Source organism: Acinonyx jubatus, chromosome C1 (genome assembly GCF_027475565.1).
Source record: "Acinonyx jubatus isolate Ajub_Pintada_27869175 chromosome C1, VMU_Ajub_asm_v1.0, whole genome shotgun sequence".
NCBI lineage: Eukaryota > Metazoa > Chordata > Mammalia > Carnivora > Felidae > Acinonyx > Acinonyx jubatus.
In genome coordinates, this window is record NC_069381.1 from 54,341,943 (window position 1) to 54,360,658 (window position 18,716).

The 18,716-nt window shown below is 39.0% G+C and overlaps 1 protein-coding gene across 1 annotated transcript in view; it reads left to right on the plus strand.

Moving 5' to 3' along the window:
- The window catches only part of SGIP1 (SH3GL interacting endocytic adaptor 1), a 200,216-nt gene that overhangs the window by 88,013 nt on the left and 93,487 nt on the right, over positions 1 to 18,716 (plus strand). Inside the window, exons 3-6 of the mRNA XM_027058950.2 lie at positions 278 to 302; positions 6,947 to 7,003; positions 11,376 to 11,430; positions 12,161 to 12,336. Coding sequence (XP_026914751.1) covers positions 278 to 302; positions 6,947 to 7,003; positions 11,376 to 11,430; positions 12,161 to 12,336 — 313 coding nt within the window. The remainder of the gene's footprint in view (positions 1 to 277; positions 303 to 6,946; positions 7,004 to 11,375; positions 11,431 to 12,160; positions 12,337 to 18,716) is intronic.

The window sequence follows — 18,716 nt, forward strand, 5'->3', positions numbered from 1 at the left end:
CTCAAAAGTGAACCAAGACACCGCGATAGCAACATGTACCTTTTGGACAACAGCTTTTAACGAGAATCTGCCTCCTCCCCCACACACAGGCACACATCCCACGCTCAAATATCATTCGACTAATTTGTTTTGATTTCGTTTTCATTAGCCAGGTTCACTGGGGTGGGAACACAGGAAAGGGGGAGAGAGGTGGTCTGCAATTCTTATTGTTGTATGTTAGTCTATGTAGCAAGAATGATTCATTTTCCTAATAGCTACCCATTTCTTTTTGTTACAGAGGTTCACCAGATAGAGATGGAATTGTAAGTATTTAAATGACCATTTTCAGTAGGTTTGCATTTCAATATATATACTATGTTTGAATTTCTTGAAGCCCCATTTCTTTTTTTTTTCCTGTAGGGAAAAAATAACTTAAATGACTTTTCAGACCTCTCACTGTTGTAATTTTCTGTAGTAATTGCATGGGACATATAAATGCAGTCTTGGTCAAGTTAAACTTATTTATTGCATTCACCTAAAATCCTGCCCCAGAGTAGGCGAGCAAACCTCAACAATATGGTGGGTCAAAAGCCAGACAGTTCCTGCAGGGACTGCTACCATTAACTGTTATTTCATTTCCAATTTAATGATATAATGGCTCATTATGTGAGAATGTTTTTCTCCAACAGAGGCCACAAAGTCATAATGGAGCTCAGATCCAATAAAATTGAAAGAAGGTTTTCCCCTTTAGTTGAGTTGCAGATACATTTTCTATATTAAATTCCTAAGTAGGGAATGGTCTTGAAACCACTTATGCCTGAATTTACAGCCTGAAGGAGGAAAATGTGTCCACTGGGTTTAGGTTTAACAGTAACTCTGACTTCTTGCTGGCCACCAGGTTTCTTGCTTTTTTAAAGAAGTCTATGGCACATGGGCTTGGATTTATCTGAGTTGAGCTTATGGGAGTCTGTACCAACTTCTAAAATGACTTCCTTTGAATCTAAATCAGACGCCTATTCAGAAGGTTCAAAAGAACAGCTGTTACTGAAAAAAAAATGGACTCACATTAGGCTCATTGGGCTGGAGTGGGAACTAAAATAAATCTGGTGGTTAAAAATATTTTTTAAAAAATCACCCTTCATAATATTATACTCAAATTGAGGTGTTAATTGCAGCTATAGCAGAAGTTTTTTCTTCCATACTTGACTCAAGGTTCTTAGCTTTGGGGTCCCTTTTGCATTCATGTAGTTCTCGCCATGAAATGTTAAGAAAATAGACATAAATTGACCAGACATTGGGTAACACTATAATCAAGGCTCTATTCAGCAGGGGAAAAAAAAGACCCAGAAGACTCAGCTTCTCCTCACCTCTTGCTTCTGGCTCAGAGCCCTCTCGTTAACTCTGTCTCAGGTACTCTCTGCTTCTGTGTCTTCTCTCTGCTTCTGTCTTGGTCCCCTCCCTGGGTTCTCTTGTCTCCTTCATTCTGACCTCGGCAAGGCTCTGTTAGCTATTCTCTGCTTTCTGTCCCTGCTGCTCTTAGGCTAGACTGCTGTTTCCTGCTTCTCTCCCTCTACCACCTCAGTCTTGTCCCTTTTTCTCTAACGCCCTGTTCCTCCTGCCCTCCGCCACCTCCTCACTCCCTACCCCATTGCTACTTCAGTGTTCTCTGCTCTTCTAGGGACCACCAGTTTAAATCTCTGGTAGAACCGCAGCCCTGGCATGTCGGTGCAGCCCTGGCATGCAGCTGGCAATGACGAGCATGTGCTGCATTAAAGAGCCCAGCCGTGATTCTGTGGATTCGTGTACCCTAAGTCAGGGCTTCATAGCTGAGCTCCCTGAGATCTCTCTCTCTGCCACCAATCCAAGTCATATATTTATCTATCGGCAGTGGCACCCTCCTTGTTCCCTAATTGGAAATGCCATAAATATCACTGGTCGTGATTTTAGGAAAGAGGAATTGTTTAATTTTGACTTCTCAGGAAGTAAGGCAGACAGACCTGTTTGAAAAAGGCCACATTCTAAGTAAATGCAGCTTCCTAGGTAATTGGCATTTATTAGCCAGCTGCTAGTTTTACCGTTTGGAAGGACTCCCCAGATATTCCTACTCACTGTGGTCACCAAATTTTGAGAACTCCTTATCATATCAATGCTGTAGGAAGTCAAGTTTCTGCTTGCATTCAGTCCTTAGCGATCTCAATTTTCTTTCAAACCCAAGCTGATTTCTTTAATCCCTTGTGTCCGTGGACCCAGGCGCACTTTTATCTTTTACCTGGCTGATTTAGCTTCCAAATTATTGTCTCCTGGGTATCTGAAGTTGAACTGCATGGTTTCACTAATGTGGTTCTGCAAACCACAGGTGGTGGTGCACCCCCTTAATGCTTATAAATGGCTATGCGATAAGTTCGATGTACTGATGCCTATTTAATTTCATTTTCTCAAAAGTTAATGAGGCCCATCTCTGGTGACCGCACTTTTGAGGGTTAGTCTACAGAGGCTTCATGGCAAGGCTGCAGGTGTGAAGGTGGGCTTGCCTCACTCCCCACTGGTGAATGTCCCTCCAGCAGAGCTGTCTGGCATGATGTCTGAGACTTCAGGCAGCTGCGAGTGACAATGCATTCTAACCCAGAGACCAACTCACCTGTGTGCAGGGTGCGCTCAAAACATTTTCCTGAGCAGTTTAGATTTCCATCCACACAGGCCGGGGGCACAGGGAATCACAGCCATTGCTGTGAGGAGATCTCTGCTCATCCTGAACGCGTGAGCAGGAAAGGGCCCAGATTTGAAGCTGTCAGCAGTTCATGCTGTACGTATTGACAACCTTCAGGAAAGCTTTGAAAAGGAGGGATATACGGTAGAGCTCAACCTCCTGGACTCCTATTGGAAATATAACCATTTTTATTTAGTCTCTTTGGTGTGTCCCGGTGTCTGTTCTCTACCTGTAAATTAAGTTCTGGATGAATGAGGCCCAGATCCACGTAATCCCTAGTGCCTGGGATGCGTTTTCCTCCTTCCCCCTTCTTCTCCTGGCCTAGCTACACTGGCCTGCTGAATAGAGCCTCATTATGGGCCCCAAAGTCCACTCCTTGCTTAAGGAACCCTGCCGAGATTGGTAGGCCCTACGATTTGGCCTAGAAATTGTTTCTTCTATGGTATGTTTGCTGACTCCATGTGATTCTTTATATGTGTCTTAAAGAACAAACAGATCCTTTAACAACTTTTTTCTACATGAAAACAATCAATTCCAGCAGCCCAGCCCACATGAACCACCCTACAATAACAAAGCAGAGTGTGCGCGTGAAGGAGGAAAAAAAGTTTCGGTAAGGAAACAGATTTTAGTTTAAAATTTCCAAGGGGTTGTAGAAACAGTGAGTAAAATCCCAATTTGAAATTTGGAAAAAACAGTGGCATTTATTTAACCAATCTAAGAAAAACTTTCTTAGCTATTTCTAAATTATTCTTGAATATCCAAGACCAATTTTTAAATCAACCACATAGACCTGATATACTGATGTCTGAATATACTTTTTAAAGAGTAATTGGGTTTAAAGGACATGTGTTTCCTTTGTCTTAGACAAAGGACAGGGATTCAAACTTGTAAAATAATATGCTGTCTATAAGAAAGCTTTGGCTATAATATAAACGTCACCATACAACTTGAGTAGTCATTTGTTAGGGTAAACACTATCTTAGTAACATCATGAAGTCAGCAGGGCCTTGGCTTGTGGCAACGAATATACTCGGCCAAACGATGGTGAGTCAGGGATGCTGATCCAGGCCCAGACTATACAGCAACTATTACCGTCTTGTCCAGTACAGTAGCTACATATGCTTATTCAAAATTCAGTTCCTCAGTAGCACCTGCCACATTTCAGGTACTCCATAGCTAATTGTGGCTGGTGGCTACCGTATTGGACAGTCCACATATAGAATATTTTCATCTTCACCGATAATTCTATTGAACAGTACTGTTCTATGGGATTATTTACAAAGTGAGTCAAGTCTTGCCTCGGTGGCAAGAAGATAATTTTTAAGTAGAATACCATGTATCTTTAATACTTCATGTCTAAGGAACACTACATGGCCATGAGCTGACCTTGGAAAAGAGAAGCATTCACAGTAGAAATTGAGAAATTTGATGAATGTATAATTGAACACAACTGTTACTGCATTTATTGATTTAGCCCATCATAGTATCTGAGAGCAGATAATAAGCCTGACCAAAGTAAAATACCTATTAAAGCATGACTAATATTAATATGAGCCTCAATTATCTTTAAGTAACAGTCATATATTCAAGTGAGAAAAGTTGACTTATGCTAATTATAGAATTTTAAAAAAGAAAGAAGTAAAAGAATACATAACTCCAACTCCAAGAGAAAAATCACTATTTATATGTTAGCCAATATCTGATATTGCTTTTACTATGAGGCCTAGTTTTTAAATGATATCTTCCTACTTATATTCTTTCTTGCTTCTTCAGCGTTTTCCGATCAAAAATCAAAAGAGCCATTACCTTCCCTATTACTACTATGAGCTGTACCTTGCTTTGGTGGTATAACCAGGAGAATTGCTTTTTTCTTGGGGTTTGGCCAAAAACAATTCAGCCAGGCTCCAGCCAAACTTAAACTCGATCATTTCCACTTGTGAAGCCAAATATGTTCATAATAATCTGCTAGCATGAGTGAGGCCAAATTGCCAATTCCTCTGATAAAGCCATGTTTGTGTGTGCTTGTGTGCTGAAGAGCTGCCTCTAAGTGTATTGTTTATGATTTGTTGTTTGTGTTTGGTATTTGTGTTAAAAAGATTCCTAGTTTAAAAGACATTTTCTTTTTATAGATTTTGCTTTCTCTCCTTTTAGTCTTCTACATTGGTTTCCATGGAAACTGGGAATTTTTTCACTCAGCCCAGATCCCGAAAAATCAGGAACTTTTTATCCATTATGTTGAATATATGTTCTCAAGAAAGACACACACACACACACACACGCACACACACACACACACATATTTATTTATTTAGCTGAACACATAAGCTATCTTGGTTGTAAAGGGCTTTGAGTATGGAGATGAGACTACTATGGAAGCAAGCTAGAAGTTTGAACTCAGTAATTTACCTAACCTTTTTGATTTTTAGATAACAATCTTTTGTATTTAAGAATTGTTTCAGAAGCAAACTTTATATTAATAGTAATACTATAGTGATCACAAAATTCATGAGTTTAATTCTTTGGAACAACATAGTTCATTTGATTTCTCATTATTATAAACTAAATCTGTATATTGAATTTATTACGATGTTTGTTAAAAGGAATTTGGAGAATTTTGCAAAGAATTCATATGGAAATAGATTGGTAAAGTATGAATTACAAAAGAGAGTAAATATGACAAAAAGAAAATAGGAACCATATCCATTCTCCATGGGAGAGGTTTTTTTTTTTTTTTTTTTATTAGATGGCACATTATGTAATGGACCTTGTCCTTAACTCCATAACTCATACAGGTACAAGGATGATGTGGCAGGTTTTAAAAATGCCCTTTGTTCAAAGTAGGGAGAGTATTGCTGAAGCACTAATTCAATGAAGGCAATTCTGTGAAAAGGTTAAAATGGTGTAGTCTGACAAAGTATATAATCTTTGTCAGGAGCAAAACAAAGAAAAAGAGGGTCACGGAGTCAATGTTCCTGGGTACTAGAAGCATGGCAGAGTTCTTGTATTTGTGCATTCTAGTGCAGTGGTGGTGTATAAGAAGAGGAAGAAAGAGGGCATGGACACAATATCTATGCCTTACCCGCTATTCACTCTAGCTATAAACTAGGCTAGTTCTTAGAATGCCCAGTGCAGCATTCAGTAATCAATGACAATGGTTACTAGGTTACCTCTAATTTGCTTTTCTAGTGATATGCATACATGAAAACTTCCTTCTCCTACCTATTTGCCAAATTAGATGTTAGCTGTTCAATGTTATAGTTCAAGTGGATTTTATCTGTGATTGTAAAATTAGAAGTCCTGTCCTCAAGCCGCATGCTTCACTATTTGATATGTGCTGTTCTGAGTTCTGCTAGTTCTCGGTAACATACCATTGTTTTATGTGCTAAACACAGGAATGTTGTTGAATGGACCCTCCCTTACCAACCTGATTTGTGTTTTTGTCCTTTGCTCCCAGAAAGTAGGGAATCTTAGAAATTTCTGTTTGTATGATGCCACAGCCTTACTCAAATGCTTGTGGCCATATATCATGATTGTTTAGGTGCTAAAATAGAACTTGAAAAGAATCCAAAGAGTAATGGCTGATAATCCAGTCATCTTGCAATGACGTATGCTCATGAAGCCGTAGAACACACGGATGACAGAAATCCACAATCAATCCTTGGATTCTATTTTAATAATTTGATAAGAAAAGCCACTTGGAAAGAATAACAAAACTATTTTTAATACCTAGGAACTGAATTAACTTGGAGTTGATTCCCCTTACATTCTATCAAGGGGGTGGTTAGGGAAAAGTTGAGTCAGTGTTAGAAAAGCTAAAGGAAGATTAGTTAATGACTTGGAGAGATACTCTTTAGGTATGTTGGAACTAATTGTATATGAGAACAACATGGCAGTCAAAATGTTTCCATATATATATCTGATTATATCCCCTGAAGGTATAGAGGATTAAATTATACTGTAGGTGCTTCTAATTTTTTAGTAACCAATAAAATTTGAACAGCTAGCTGTTACCATTCCTATGCTTAGGTATCTTACAGTCTTTTGTGAAATAAGTATGTAAGCTCTTTTATGCAGTCTCATGGCAGCTCAATTTACCATTCAGTTACACCAGTGTGGTTGCTTAATAGGCTGCTCTAATTTGTCTTTCCAGTGCTGGATTTTGATAGCTCTTGCTAAATACAGATAAGAGTTAAGTGTTCTTTGTTCCTTGTCTCTTATTCAAATGTTTCTCTTCTAAATTTATTTTCAAATTTATTGCAGAAGAAAAGTAACGGGGCACCAAATGGATTTTATGCAGAAATTGATTGGGAAAGATACGTGAGTATCAGAACATTGTTTTTATTTATTAAGTATTTCACAATTTGAAAATGAATTGAAGCATTCTTATGTTTATAATAAGACATAGAAATAAGTGAAACATTCTCCATCTCATTAGGCAGTGCCTGGCATGCTTAGGGTGGTTACAGAGTTTCAGAGCCCTAGGGTCTGTTAGACTGGGTTCATGACCTAGCCCCTCCACAGATTGATCCTCTGTGTGTGGCTTTGGGATGGTTATTTCCTGACCAACAGAAATGAAGTCAGTAGTTACGTTATAACATCGTTGAAAGGATTCAATGAGCTCATTATTTGCAGATTATTTTAGTTCCTGCCTAGCCTATGATACATGTTTTAAAAAAATGCCTTTTTAAATATTAAGTCCAAATGTTGCAGTCCTGGTTCTATTTCTAAGCAGCTTTGAGAAACAAGTCAATCAGTTAACCTCTGGGGTTTGGTCTCATAGTGTCTTAGTCCATTCAGTCTGCTATAACAAAAATACCATAAACTTAGTGACTTCTAAACAACAAAAATTTATTTCTAACAGTTGTGTAGGCTGAGAAGTTCACGGTCATAGTGCCGGCAGATTCGGTGTCTGGTGTGTCTGGTTGAGGGCCCATTTTCTGGTTTGTACATGGCACCTTCTAGCTGTAACCTCCTGGGATCTCCTTTGTAAGGGCACTAATCCCAATGATGATGGCTCCTCCCTCAGGACCCAATCACCTCTAAAAAGCCCCGCTTCCTAACACCATCATTTTGGGGTTAAGATTTCAACGTATAAATTTGAGGGGAGCACAAACATTCAGACCATAGCACAAAACAATTCACAGAACCTCGTGGTACAGACTTTTCCCAGGTCAAGTGACAATCACTTGTTGCTTTTCAATGAGTGAGGGTGACTCTCAGCTGACACCTAAACTCTCCACCTGATTCCCCTGGAAACTGATTTACATCAACACCCACTTCACCAACTACAACAGGACAGCCACAGTGATTCTTGGATTTCTAATCATATAAAACATGTAAATCATATGCACATCAAAGATCATTTCTATTATACAGTAGGTACCTAAATTCACAGTCCCTACAAAATGCTTTTGCATGTATGTTCTTTAGATGACTGTCTTGACCAAACCTCCCTTGCATAAAAGCTAATTTTAATGTTAAAGCTTTTGCATATTTGTTGATAATAACTTTATTTGTACAGTAAATAATACCACCACTTGTTGAATATTCCCTATTTGTCAGTCATAATATTAAATGCCGTGGAATCCTCACAGCCTTAAAAAGCAAATGCTTTTTGCATTATATTATTTGCCTTTTATAGAAAAGAAAACTAAAGCTCAGCAGGTTAAATTATTTTTTCAGGTTTATTACTTTATCTTGAGAGAGAGAGAAAGAGAGAGAGAGAGAGTGGGAGAGGGGCAAAGAGAGAGGGGGAGAGAGAGAATCAAATCAGGGCTCGATCTCAGGAACTGTGAGATCATGACCTGAGCCAAAATCAAGATTCAGATGCCCAACCGACTGAGCCACCCAGCTGCCCCAGCAGGTTACATTCTTGATGTTTCCCACTCCTCCACTCTAAAACGTGTCACTCTGTCAACCTCATCACCTGGTTCTCTCATATCTGTTTCCTGGGATTGGGATCTTTTAGATATTTTTAGCAGTTCAAGTCCCTAAAATCTATGCCGATCCCTCTGTTACCCTAAATCCAAATTGTTCACAAATAATGTTATAAAGGAAGCTAGTAAATATTAAGAAAATATGCTTTCTTTTCCCAGAGTTAATTCTTCTTTACCAAGAAAGACCTCTATTATATTTTGTAGGATTCTTTAATACACAAAAATGGGATGTTGTAAGCAAACAAGAAGTATGACAGTAAAAATACCAAATTACTCATCAAAGTAATATTACCCCCTCTAAACCCTACACTCTAGCGCTATCCCTGGTCAACATTGTGAATGCTTAAATGGAGCATAATTTCCCTCAAATTTGTTTAGTCCTGAAAACTAATCAGGTCACATAGGAATTGTCGTTGTGATTATACATTAGACATCACTTTCTCGAAGTAATAAGAAAGGTTTTATTCTTAAGAGATTATGTCATCTTGCTTTGGGCAGAGAGAGGGGAAAGTGAGGAAGGCCCCATGGAGGATGTGACCCTTAAGCAAAGCCCTTAAGTATAGTAGGGGTTAACTGACTGAACATTGAAGAGAAGAGAATTCCAAGCAGAGAGAATGGCACTTATGAAGACCCTGAAATGGGAAAGAGCTTACGTATTCAAACCATAAAAGTCAACAATAGAATGAAGGCCTTGCAGCTGAGGAGGATCCGGGAAGGGAATCTCAGACCTGGAGCCAGGTCAGACAGGGCTGTGAGCTGCACAGTGGCCCTGGGCTTTCATTCCAAGTGCAGTGAGAAGCCAGGGTCAGGTTTTTATCAGGGAAGTGACCTCAATACACTTGAATTAAAAAAAAATAAATAACCTCAGGTACTGAAGAAGGGCAAGAGACAAACAATAAATGCTCAATAAATGGTGGCTTTTTGGGGCGCCTGGGTGCCTCAGTCGGTTAAGCGGCCGACTTCGGCTCAGGTCATGATCTCACGGTCCGTGAGTTCGAGCCCGCGTCGGCCTCTGTGCTGACAGCTCAGAGCCTGGAGTCTGTTTCGGATTCTGTGTCTCCCTCTCTCTGACCCTCCCCCGTTCATGCTCTGTCTCTCTCTGTCTCAAAAATAAATAAACGTTAAAAAATTTTTTTTTTTAAAATGGTGGCTTTTTTCCATAGCATTCAGGCTTTCTTTCTCTCTATGGTCATAGCGCTTTTATCATTTCAGTGACTCCAAAATCTCTCTCTCCAACTCTGTCCCTTTCTCACACCCAGGCCTCTAACCACAACTTTAAAAGAGGCACCCTTGAATGGCTTCACCCTCATCACTAGGGCATAAGGGTATAGTCTCACATATCTGGAGTCCAGGCACAGGTCTGCCATTCGCTGGGGTGTGTTTTCCTGCAAAATGGCATCTCATTTCTCTTGGTTTCCTCCTCAGTGAATGGGATAATTCTTTCCACATAGGATTGTTAATGAAGGTTTAATGAAATAAAGTGGGAGTCACAGTACTTATCATATAATAGGAACCCAAAGATAATAATACTAATTCCAATCATGCAAATTCTCTTTTATCTTTCCTTTCTTTAAAAATGTTAGTTGCCTGCTGTTACAATTAGTTCAGTCAGAAATACCAGCAGTCCCTGAGGATTTGACAGTAGAAATCTTGGAGTCTCCTTGAACCTTCCCTCTCCTTTTTTTTCCTATGCCAGATGTTACAAAGAACTAAGATTAATCACTTCCCACCAACAACAACTTGGTCCATATTCTTAGCACATCTTCCCTGATTGATACAAGTTTTTGAATGAGCTTTCCTTTCTCCAGTCTCTTCTGCCCACAGTCTATTCCTGAAGCATGCTTCCAAAACACCTTAAGATGCTACTTTCTACCCTGAGAAGCTGCAGCAACCATATGAAGTTTGAACTCTTCCTCCAGAACTTTGGCCATCCATGGTCTTATTTCCTATGTTCTCCCACTGTGCAGCTTCCCTTGCAGTCAGTCATCTTTGTTGTTGCCTCTCTCTTTCCCCATCTGAACCATGCTATCCATTCCTGCCTTAGTGTCTCTTCCTTACAGCCTCTCCCTTACCACCGCCACCCCCCGCCCCTTCACCCTCTCCATCTCTCCTGAAAGGCAGGACTTCACTAATTTCCTTTTCCTTCAAACCCCTATCAATGATTTTTTTTTATTTTTTAAAATTTTTAAGAGAGAGAGAGAGAGAGAGAGAGACAGAGCATGAGTGGGGGAGGGGCAGAAAGAGAGGGAGACACAGAATCCAAAGAAGGCTCCAGACTATCAGCACAGAGCGCAATGTGGGGCTTGAACCCACGAACCGTGAGATCATGACCTGAGCTAAAGTCGGACACTCAACCAACTGAGCCTCCCAGGCGCCTGATGTTTTGTATTTTATATCTTTTTAAAATGTTTTGCCTACCAAAATACTTTTCAATTTTCCAGAGGAAAAATAATTTGCATTTTGTATTCCCCTATATTGCTTAGCACAGTCCTTAGCCTATAAGAAATGCATGATAAATGCTCTTTGAATGTTTCCTTTCATTGACAGTTGATTCCTAGTTTATTTTTCTGATAGAAAGACTCTCCAAGTATCCTTGAATAAATATCTAAGCATACACTGCTTGGCATTCACTTCCAAAGGTTAAAATAAAAGATCTGTCTATATCTTTAAGTAGAAAGCTCTAGAAGGAAAATTAATAATTCCTTGATTTTTGTCAGGATAATAAATGCTTAATGTGCACTTCTATTTTATAGAACTCCCCTGAGCTGGATGAAGAAGGCTATAGCATCAGACCCGAGGAACCCGGCTATATCCTTTCTTTATTTTATTTTTATTTTAATCTTTATTTTCTGTAAGAAGACTATATAAATTCAGATTTTTGAAAAGGTGCTGAAATAAGAAATAGTCCAAACTTCCTGAGTCCTGTTGTCCCTAATATTAGAAATGAATAAACAGCAGAGAACAGCCTGATCACTAACAAGCAGGCATTTTGCCTTGATCTATTCATAGAAAAGAGAGAGAGGAGAAAGAGAAAAATGTGCTGAGGAAAGATTGTGTAAATTCTGGGTACCAGGTTGTCTGCTAAAACCTGATATGACCATGTCATTTATCGTGACTAGAAAATAGCTCTTACCTGTGCTCTCCTCACAAACCATCTCTGGGCAGAGCATCCCTAAAGTACTGGAAACTCATCACAAATCATCCCAAGAGTGGCCTTCCTTTCTCCTTAGACAGGAAAGCTCCCGTGGGCCTGTCCGTGTTTGTACTGAGTGGGACATAACAAATGGCCACCTGCAGCAAAAATGTAGCACCTTATACTACTGCTCCTAGAAATTCACCATTCTTAATCATGTTCCAAGGAAAGGTAAATAAATTTGAACCCTTTCCTAATCTGCTCTTTTATTTGTCTGTGTATTTTGCTTTGATTTCCTGCCATCTAAGGATACCTTTGCTGCCTCTATATGCAGTCACTCTTGTCTTATACTTATCATTGCTTCCCAGTAGAAAAAAGAGTTCTGTATCTTTAACTGTGTTCTACCTACCAAAGGAAAGCACTTTTATTCTTCGAGTGAATCGGAAGAGGAAGAAGAATCACACAAGAAATTTAATATCAAGATTAAGCCATTACAATCTAAAGACATTCTTAAGAGTGCTGTGACCGTGGATGAGCTGAAGGCATCGATAGGCAACATTGCACTTTCCCCATCACCAGTGGTGAGTGGTGTTTATGCCAAGTTTTGATGAGGTTGGACAGAGAGCTGTGTTCCGCCCATACGTGCTAAATAGATCAGAAACCCCTTAAACCGGAGGCTGGCATGTGGTCACCCTTTTATGAATTTTATGTAAACCTTAAACAGCTCCTTCTGTTTTAGAAAACTATGCTCATTTTGTAATTGTTTTTGTGCTTTGCAAAATGGCAAAAATACATGGGACCACATTTCTTTTTGGCTTACATTCCTGCAAGCATTTGAAAAAGAAGGAAAAATAACAAAAAGATTATTCAGAGTTACTTCTGAAGCAATTAAGAATAATATGAGGTTTACATATTTACTAACAGTGATTTTTTTTTAAGTTTATTTACTTAGAGAGCTGGGGAGGGGCAGAAAGAGGAAGAGAGAGAATCCCAAGCAGCCTCCACACTGCCAGTTTGGAGCCAGATGCAGGACTCAAACTCACAAACTGTGAGATCATGACCTGAACGGAAATCTAGAGTCAGATGCTTAAACGACTGAGCCACCCAGGTGCCCCTACTAACAGTGATTTTTTTTTTAATTTTTTTTAATGTTTATTTATTTTTGAGACCGAGAGAAACAGAGCATGAACGGGGGAGGGTCAGGGAGAGAGGGAGACACAGAATCCCAAGCAGGCTCCAGGCTCTGACCTGTCAGCACAGAGCCCGACACGGGGCTCGAACTCACGGACCGTGAGATCATGACCTGAGCCGAAGTCGGACGCTTAACCGACTGAGCCACCCAGGCGCCCCCTAACAGTGATTTTTAAAAACACATCATAGTGTCTTTTTTTTGTGTGTGATATAACACCGAGAAACTCATGGGAAGAAAACTAAGGAAATTATTTTTCTTTAAAAACAACAACAACAACATTTCCATTGCTCTGCTCCCAAAAGAAACATTAATCTAATGTCACAGATCATAATCTAAAGATATTAAAACCCCTTTTGGGATGAGCACTGGGGTGTTGTATGGAATCCAATTTGACAGTAAATTTCATATATTGAAAAAAAAATAAAATAAAAAAATAAAGATATTAAAGCCCATAATCTTCCTTATATTTTATTATCAAAATGTTTTAAATACTCTCATCTTTCAGGCACCTAAAATATAGGCAGACCTTACTTACATTATTCAAATTGGTATTTTTCTACAATTTGTTCTCCTTTCCCCCAGTTCCCACCTACTAGATTTCTATAGTTGCTGAATTCTGGGTTCCAACATGTACAGTATTTTCTCAGTGGTGTTTGCTAAATGCTACAACTGTTTTCTAAAAATAGATGTAAGGAACAGATGAAGGTTCTCAAACTAGCAGCTAATATGTTCTTGGCATCTTCTTCAGAAAGATCTGATCTTCCTACAGCAACCCCCTGACAGAGGTAGATAATAAATTCTGAACCATTTTTGAGGTGCTTTTAAAAACTCAACAAAAATTTCTAAAGAAGTTGTAATCATCTATCTTCTGAGAATAAGTATTTGCCTGCCTGGGATGAATAAAATCTATAATGATGCCTTCCTTAGTGCTTAGTGCTTATAATGGCCTTTATCACTGCTGTTAGTGATGAATAAAATGATTGTTAATAATAATCAACCACAGGAAATGATATTTCAGGTGATTTTTAATCATATACGCACTTGCTATTTTAAGATGTCTCCCTGAAAACAGGAGCCATGAAATATATGTGCTTTCTTTCCCTCTGCAATGGAAAGTACGGATTTAAAACCCACAATTAGGGCTGCAATATCAGTGATTTCTAGTAAGAGGGGCATTTTAAATGCATACATTTTGACTTTTCAGCTGACATCTTTCAAATCATTTTTCACTTACTGAACTGTTGTTTTAAATTAACTTAAAATTTACCTAAGCTCCTGAAACCAGTTTATATCCACCTTTCCATAGGGTCTAACACATTTAGTGGGCATTTGGAAGCTACCTAGGGGTAAGTGTAAGAAGACAAGATCATGGGATTAAATGAACAGATTTGTGTGAAAGAAACTTAAAAAAAAAAAAAGGAAAAAGAAAGAAAAGAGAACTTACTGAAACTGTTGCAGACATACAGCATATATTTGGCCAAAAGCTAGTTGCATTTAGGAAAGATGAAATCCCCTCTATCAAAAAGAATATGTTTGCCGGGTCATCTAGCAGATATTCCTCCAACTAGCTGTGTTATTGATGGTGCAGCAAGAAGAGTGGTTTATTCTGAGCTCTTCTCAGCACCTATTTTCATGGTAGTATCTTGACATGATGTGGTTAAAACTCTGGTTAGGGAAGGTAGTGGGAAATGTAGATGGGAGCACTCAGAGAAAGTAATTACAAGGTTAGGCTGTTTCTGCATACCAGCAACACCATGAATTAAGGGTCTCTCAGATCCCCCTACCACCACCATCCCCCGGACCCCCAGGTTCCTTCTGATGTGGGAACTTGGCTCTGCCCATTATGAGGATTCCCCAATATTTGTGATTTTTGGTATTTAATGTAGGGGAATGAGCTGTTGTTGCTACTTTAGGGAAAGGTAAGAGTGTTTCTGGACATACATAAGTAAAAAGAGAGATTGTAACTGAGAATATATTCTTGGTTTTAGAATCCGTAACCTCTTCTAGATAACCCACGTGTACCCCATTTATTTCATAAATGACATATGCAGTATGTTATCTCCAGTACAAGATCACTAGAAAAAACTTCTGAAATCCAGTTAGTGCCATGATAAAAATGGCAGATCCTTTTGCAACTTTAGATGTTTCCAACCAAGCAATCAGACATTTACATGTCTACACTTAATTCAGGTGCAAAAAGAGAAATAGAGTCTACACTAGTTAATAATATATCGGTATATTTCACATTGGTTATGGTTCTTATGCTACAGAAGCGTCAATCATTACTCTAATAGAAATAGAGGAAATTCTAAATGGCAAGTGATTCCTAACAATGGCTTATGTTGGATTTCTCATTTCTATTTCTTTTAAAGAATTTTAAGATTAAGTTATGTTTCGCTTGTTCTGCTCAGCCATCTATGAATATGTATCAATGAATTTTAACCCATTTGATATCTCTTATCATGAATTGCTTCTCATTTTATTTGAATAGCTCCCTGTACACACTACATGGTCAAATTACTCAATAAATGAATGAATGGATGGATGGATGGTTGAATGAATGAATGCATACATCTATGTATATATATAATATAAACCTATCTGAAAATTTCTCATTCCCAAAACAAAGCATCAGCAGCATAGAAAATTGGGGTTATTAATTGCTGGCAAAAATCCTACTATATAGACAAATAAACATAATTTCAGTCCAGATCTTGCCTTGGCCCTTGATTTTTATACAGAAGTAAAATATAATGTGGGCCAGGATAAGGCAGAGAACCAAAAAAGGAGGGGGGTGATGTAAGTGTTAACTCACAGGCAAGTATGTTCATTTCTATTCTTTTCATAGTGTAGTCTCCTGATACTATGCTGATTGGGCAAAGAATGAACAGCACTTAGATTTTAGTTGTTGATTTGGTATCTGTACAAGTTAGAATATTGGTACAGCTGCTTTAACACAGACCAAAATAGTAATGGCTTAAACAAAATAAGTGGTTTACTTTTCTCCCATGTAAAAGTCAAAACTGGTAGGCACCTCAGATGGGTAATTGAGTCCGAGTCCAGAGGTTATTCAAGAACCCAGAAACTATTGTTCACCTTTCTGAGGCTACTGCTGCCTTACCACCTACCATCAATCGTCTCCATGTTCCAACCTTGGGATGAAGGAAAGAGAAAGTAAAAGGCACGTGGTTTCCTTTAAAGATTTCACTCAGAGTCTGCAAACATCACTACCACTAGCCATAATTTAGTCCCATGGCCACATTAGCTAAAAGGGAGTCTGGGAAATGTAGTCTTTGGCAGGGTTCTGTTAGGTAAAGACAAAGGAGTAAATGGACAGTGGTGGGCATTGACAATTTCTGCCATTGTATCTTAAATAATCTCAGATTACTTCTGAGAGTTCATTAGGAAATGGATTTTTTCCCCATTTACCTTCAAATTATTCCCAGATTCTACTGAACCCAGGAAGTTTCCTTGTAAAAATTTCTAATCGCTAAATTCTAAATATGAGTGATGCTATGCAACATGCTAGCCAGGAGCAGATAAACAGAAACAAATTTCACTAAAATACCAACTTGTTTGGTTGATACTGACCCTTTCAGTAGTAATAGTGCTTCTTCTGTCTTGCAAAGTACACTGCTTTTTTGAGGCAGGCTGTTTCATTATTGAAAGAAATTAGTAAGCCCGAATGCTATCTCTGTGTAACTTTTGTCCTTGATTGTAGCTGTGCTGTTTAGAGGATTAACAAAGGACAAACCATCTCCTTTTCCAACTCCAAGTTTACTGTGCAACTTATTTATGAAGGAGTGACCTTGGGCTCAACTCCTATGGGGTAAGGTGGATAGAAGGGGAAGTTAAGCTGTATTGCATGCCCAACAGCACCCTGAGCTGACCCTATGGGAACTCTACAGTTAGGCTGTCCCTTCAGAGTTGTCCTGAGTTTGACTGAGGTGAATAATCTTTATACTGCTACATCAGTTAGTTCTCTGATAGGGGCAAGCTAAGAACCTTAGTAAATCATACCTATTATTAATCAGAACAACAAGAGTATTCATGGCGAATACCTGTCAACATCCTCTAAGACCACTTTGAAAAGTCATGATGCTGATGGTGGTGGTGGTGGCGGCAGCTGTGAAAATTTGAGTGCTGTGTGTCAGATGCTTCACACATATTAATTCATTTATCCTCATAGCAACTCTATGAACTAAGTACTATTACTACCCACATTTTACAGATGAGAAAATTGAGGCATGGAAGTATTAATTAAGTTCACCCACGATGTCACAGCTAATAAGCAAAGTTCCTGGGATTTAAACCCAGAAGATCTGATTCTGATTCAGAACTCTTACCCACTATGTTATACTACTTTTGATGAAAGCTATTGGCTCTCTTTCCAGGGGAAAAATTCAAAGTTCATTAGCTCATCAAAAACATTTTGCATACAACTTCTGAGTACCCACAAACCATCACTCTGAAGGCTATCACTTTGATGAGCCCTTCAGGGCTCTTGATCCCAACTCAGAAGCCCACCTCCCAAGCTTTCTTCCCCCTCGATCCACGGACATACCTTCTACAGTACCTCCTGGCCATTCCGTGTGACAAGAGAGCAAGGCTGAGCTGACAATTCAGGCAGCCTTACTGCTGTGTCATGTGTGATTTCTAGTTTATTAAAAGTCTCTCATTTTATATGAAGACTTCAGGCACCTTTGTTTTAAATGTTAAGGAATGACACCTCGTTTTTATATGGCTCACATTTTTCAGTTCTCCTAATCAGTCAGCATTTTTTATGTTGAAGTTTTATTATAATAATAGTTTACAGTTTATATATGCTGTCATAATCAGAAAGATGGAATGAGCAGCCACACTACTAAGCAGGCAGAGAGGTGGTGATCATCACATTTTACAGAAGAAATTAACTCAGAAAGATAGAGACGCTGCTGAAAGTCTGAGGACCAGAACTTGACCTTCAGCGTCTGCCTCCTTTCTGCCGAGTTAAAAACACAGTAGGTTATTTTCATCTACAGAGTAAGAGTCTATAATTTCATTATCTTTAAATCCCTCTAAGGGTGAATACTCTACTGTGTATTCTGACTCAAGAGCTTCTGTGGAAAGCTTTCTGTTTTAGGGGCAGTTTGGGGTTATAGCAAGAAGACCAAGAAAGAGAACATTTCCTTAAAGCACATTGGTTGAGTAGGAAGAACACAGGCTTTTGAGTCTATATCTTGTTATCTGTGTCCATGGGCAAATTGCTTAACGTGGAGCTTCAGATCCCAAATCTGTAAGATGGGAACAAGAATATCCATCCTCTTGCAGGACTAATGTGAAGAGAACAAGAGATTATGCCCAGTTAGGTGCCTGTCTCCCAGGAGGGGGTCTATAAGTATCAGTTCCCCTTTCATCTCCACTTTTCTTTAAGACATTTGCAAGAGTGAGAAAGAATATAAAAATAGAGAGGGAGGACTTGAGCAAAGTCAAGGAGAAGAGGGCTGATATCCAAATATCAAACCAATTGTTAACCCAGCACAGGCATGCAAAATGATGTAGGAGCAGGTGTTGACCTCACCTGGCATATATGTTGGTGCCTTCTCCCCTTCCCCTATAAGATTGAGTGCTATAAGGAATTAAAGAATATGGCATGGCATTCAGAAGGAGTTATTAGTTTAAGCTTATTCCTGGTGCTTTGCAATCCATAACAGAGTTATTTATTCAAAAAATATGGGGAGAGGGCGATAGCTTTGAACTGGAGAAAGTCTGGTGCTGTTTGCCTATTCC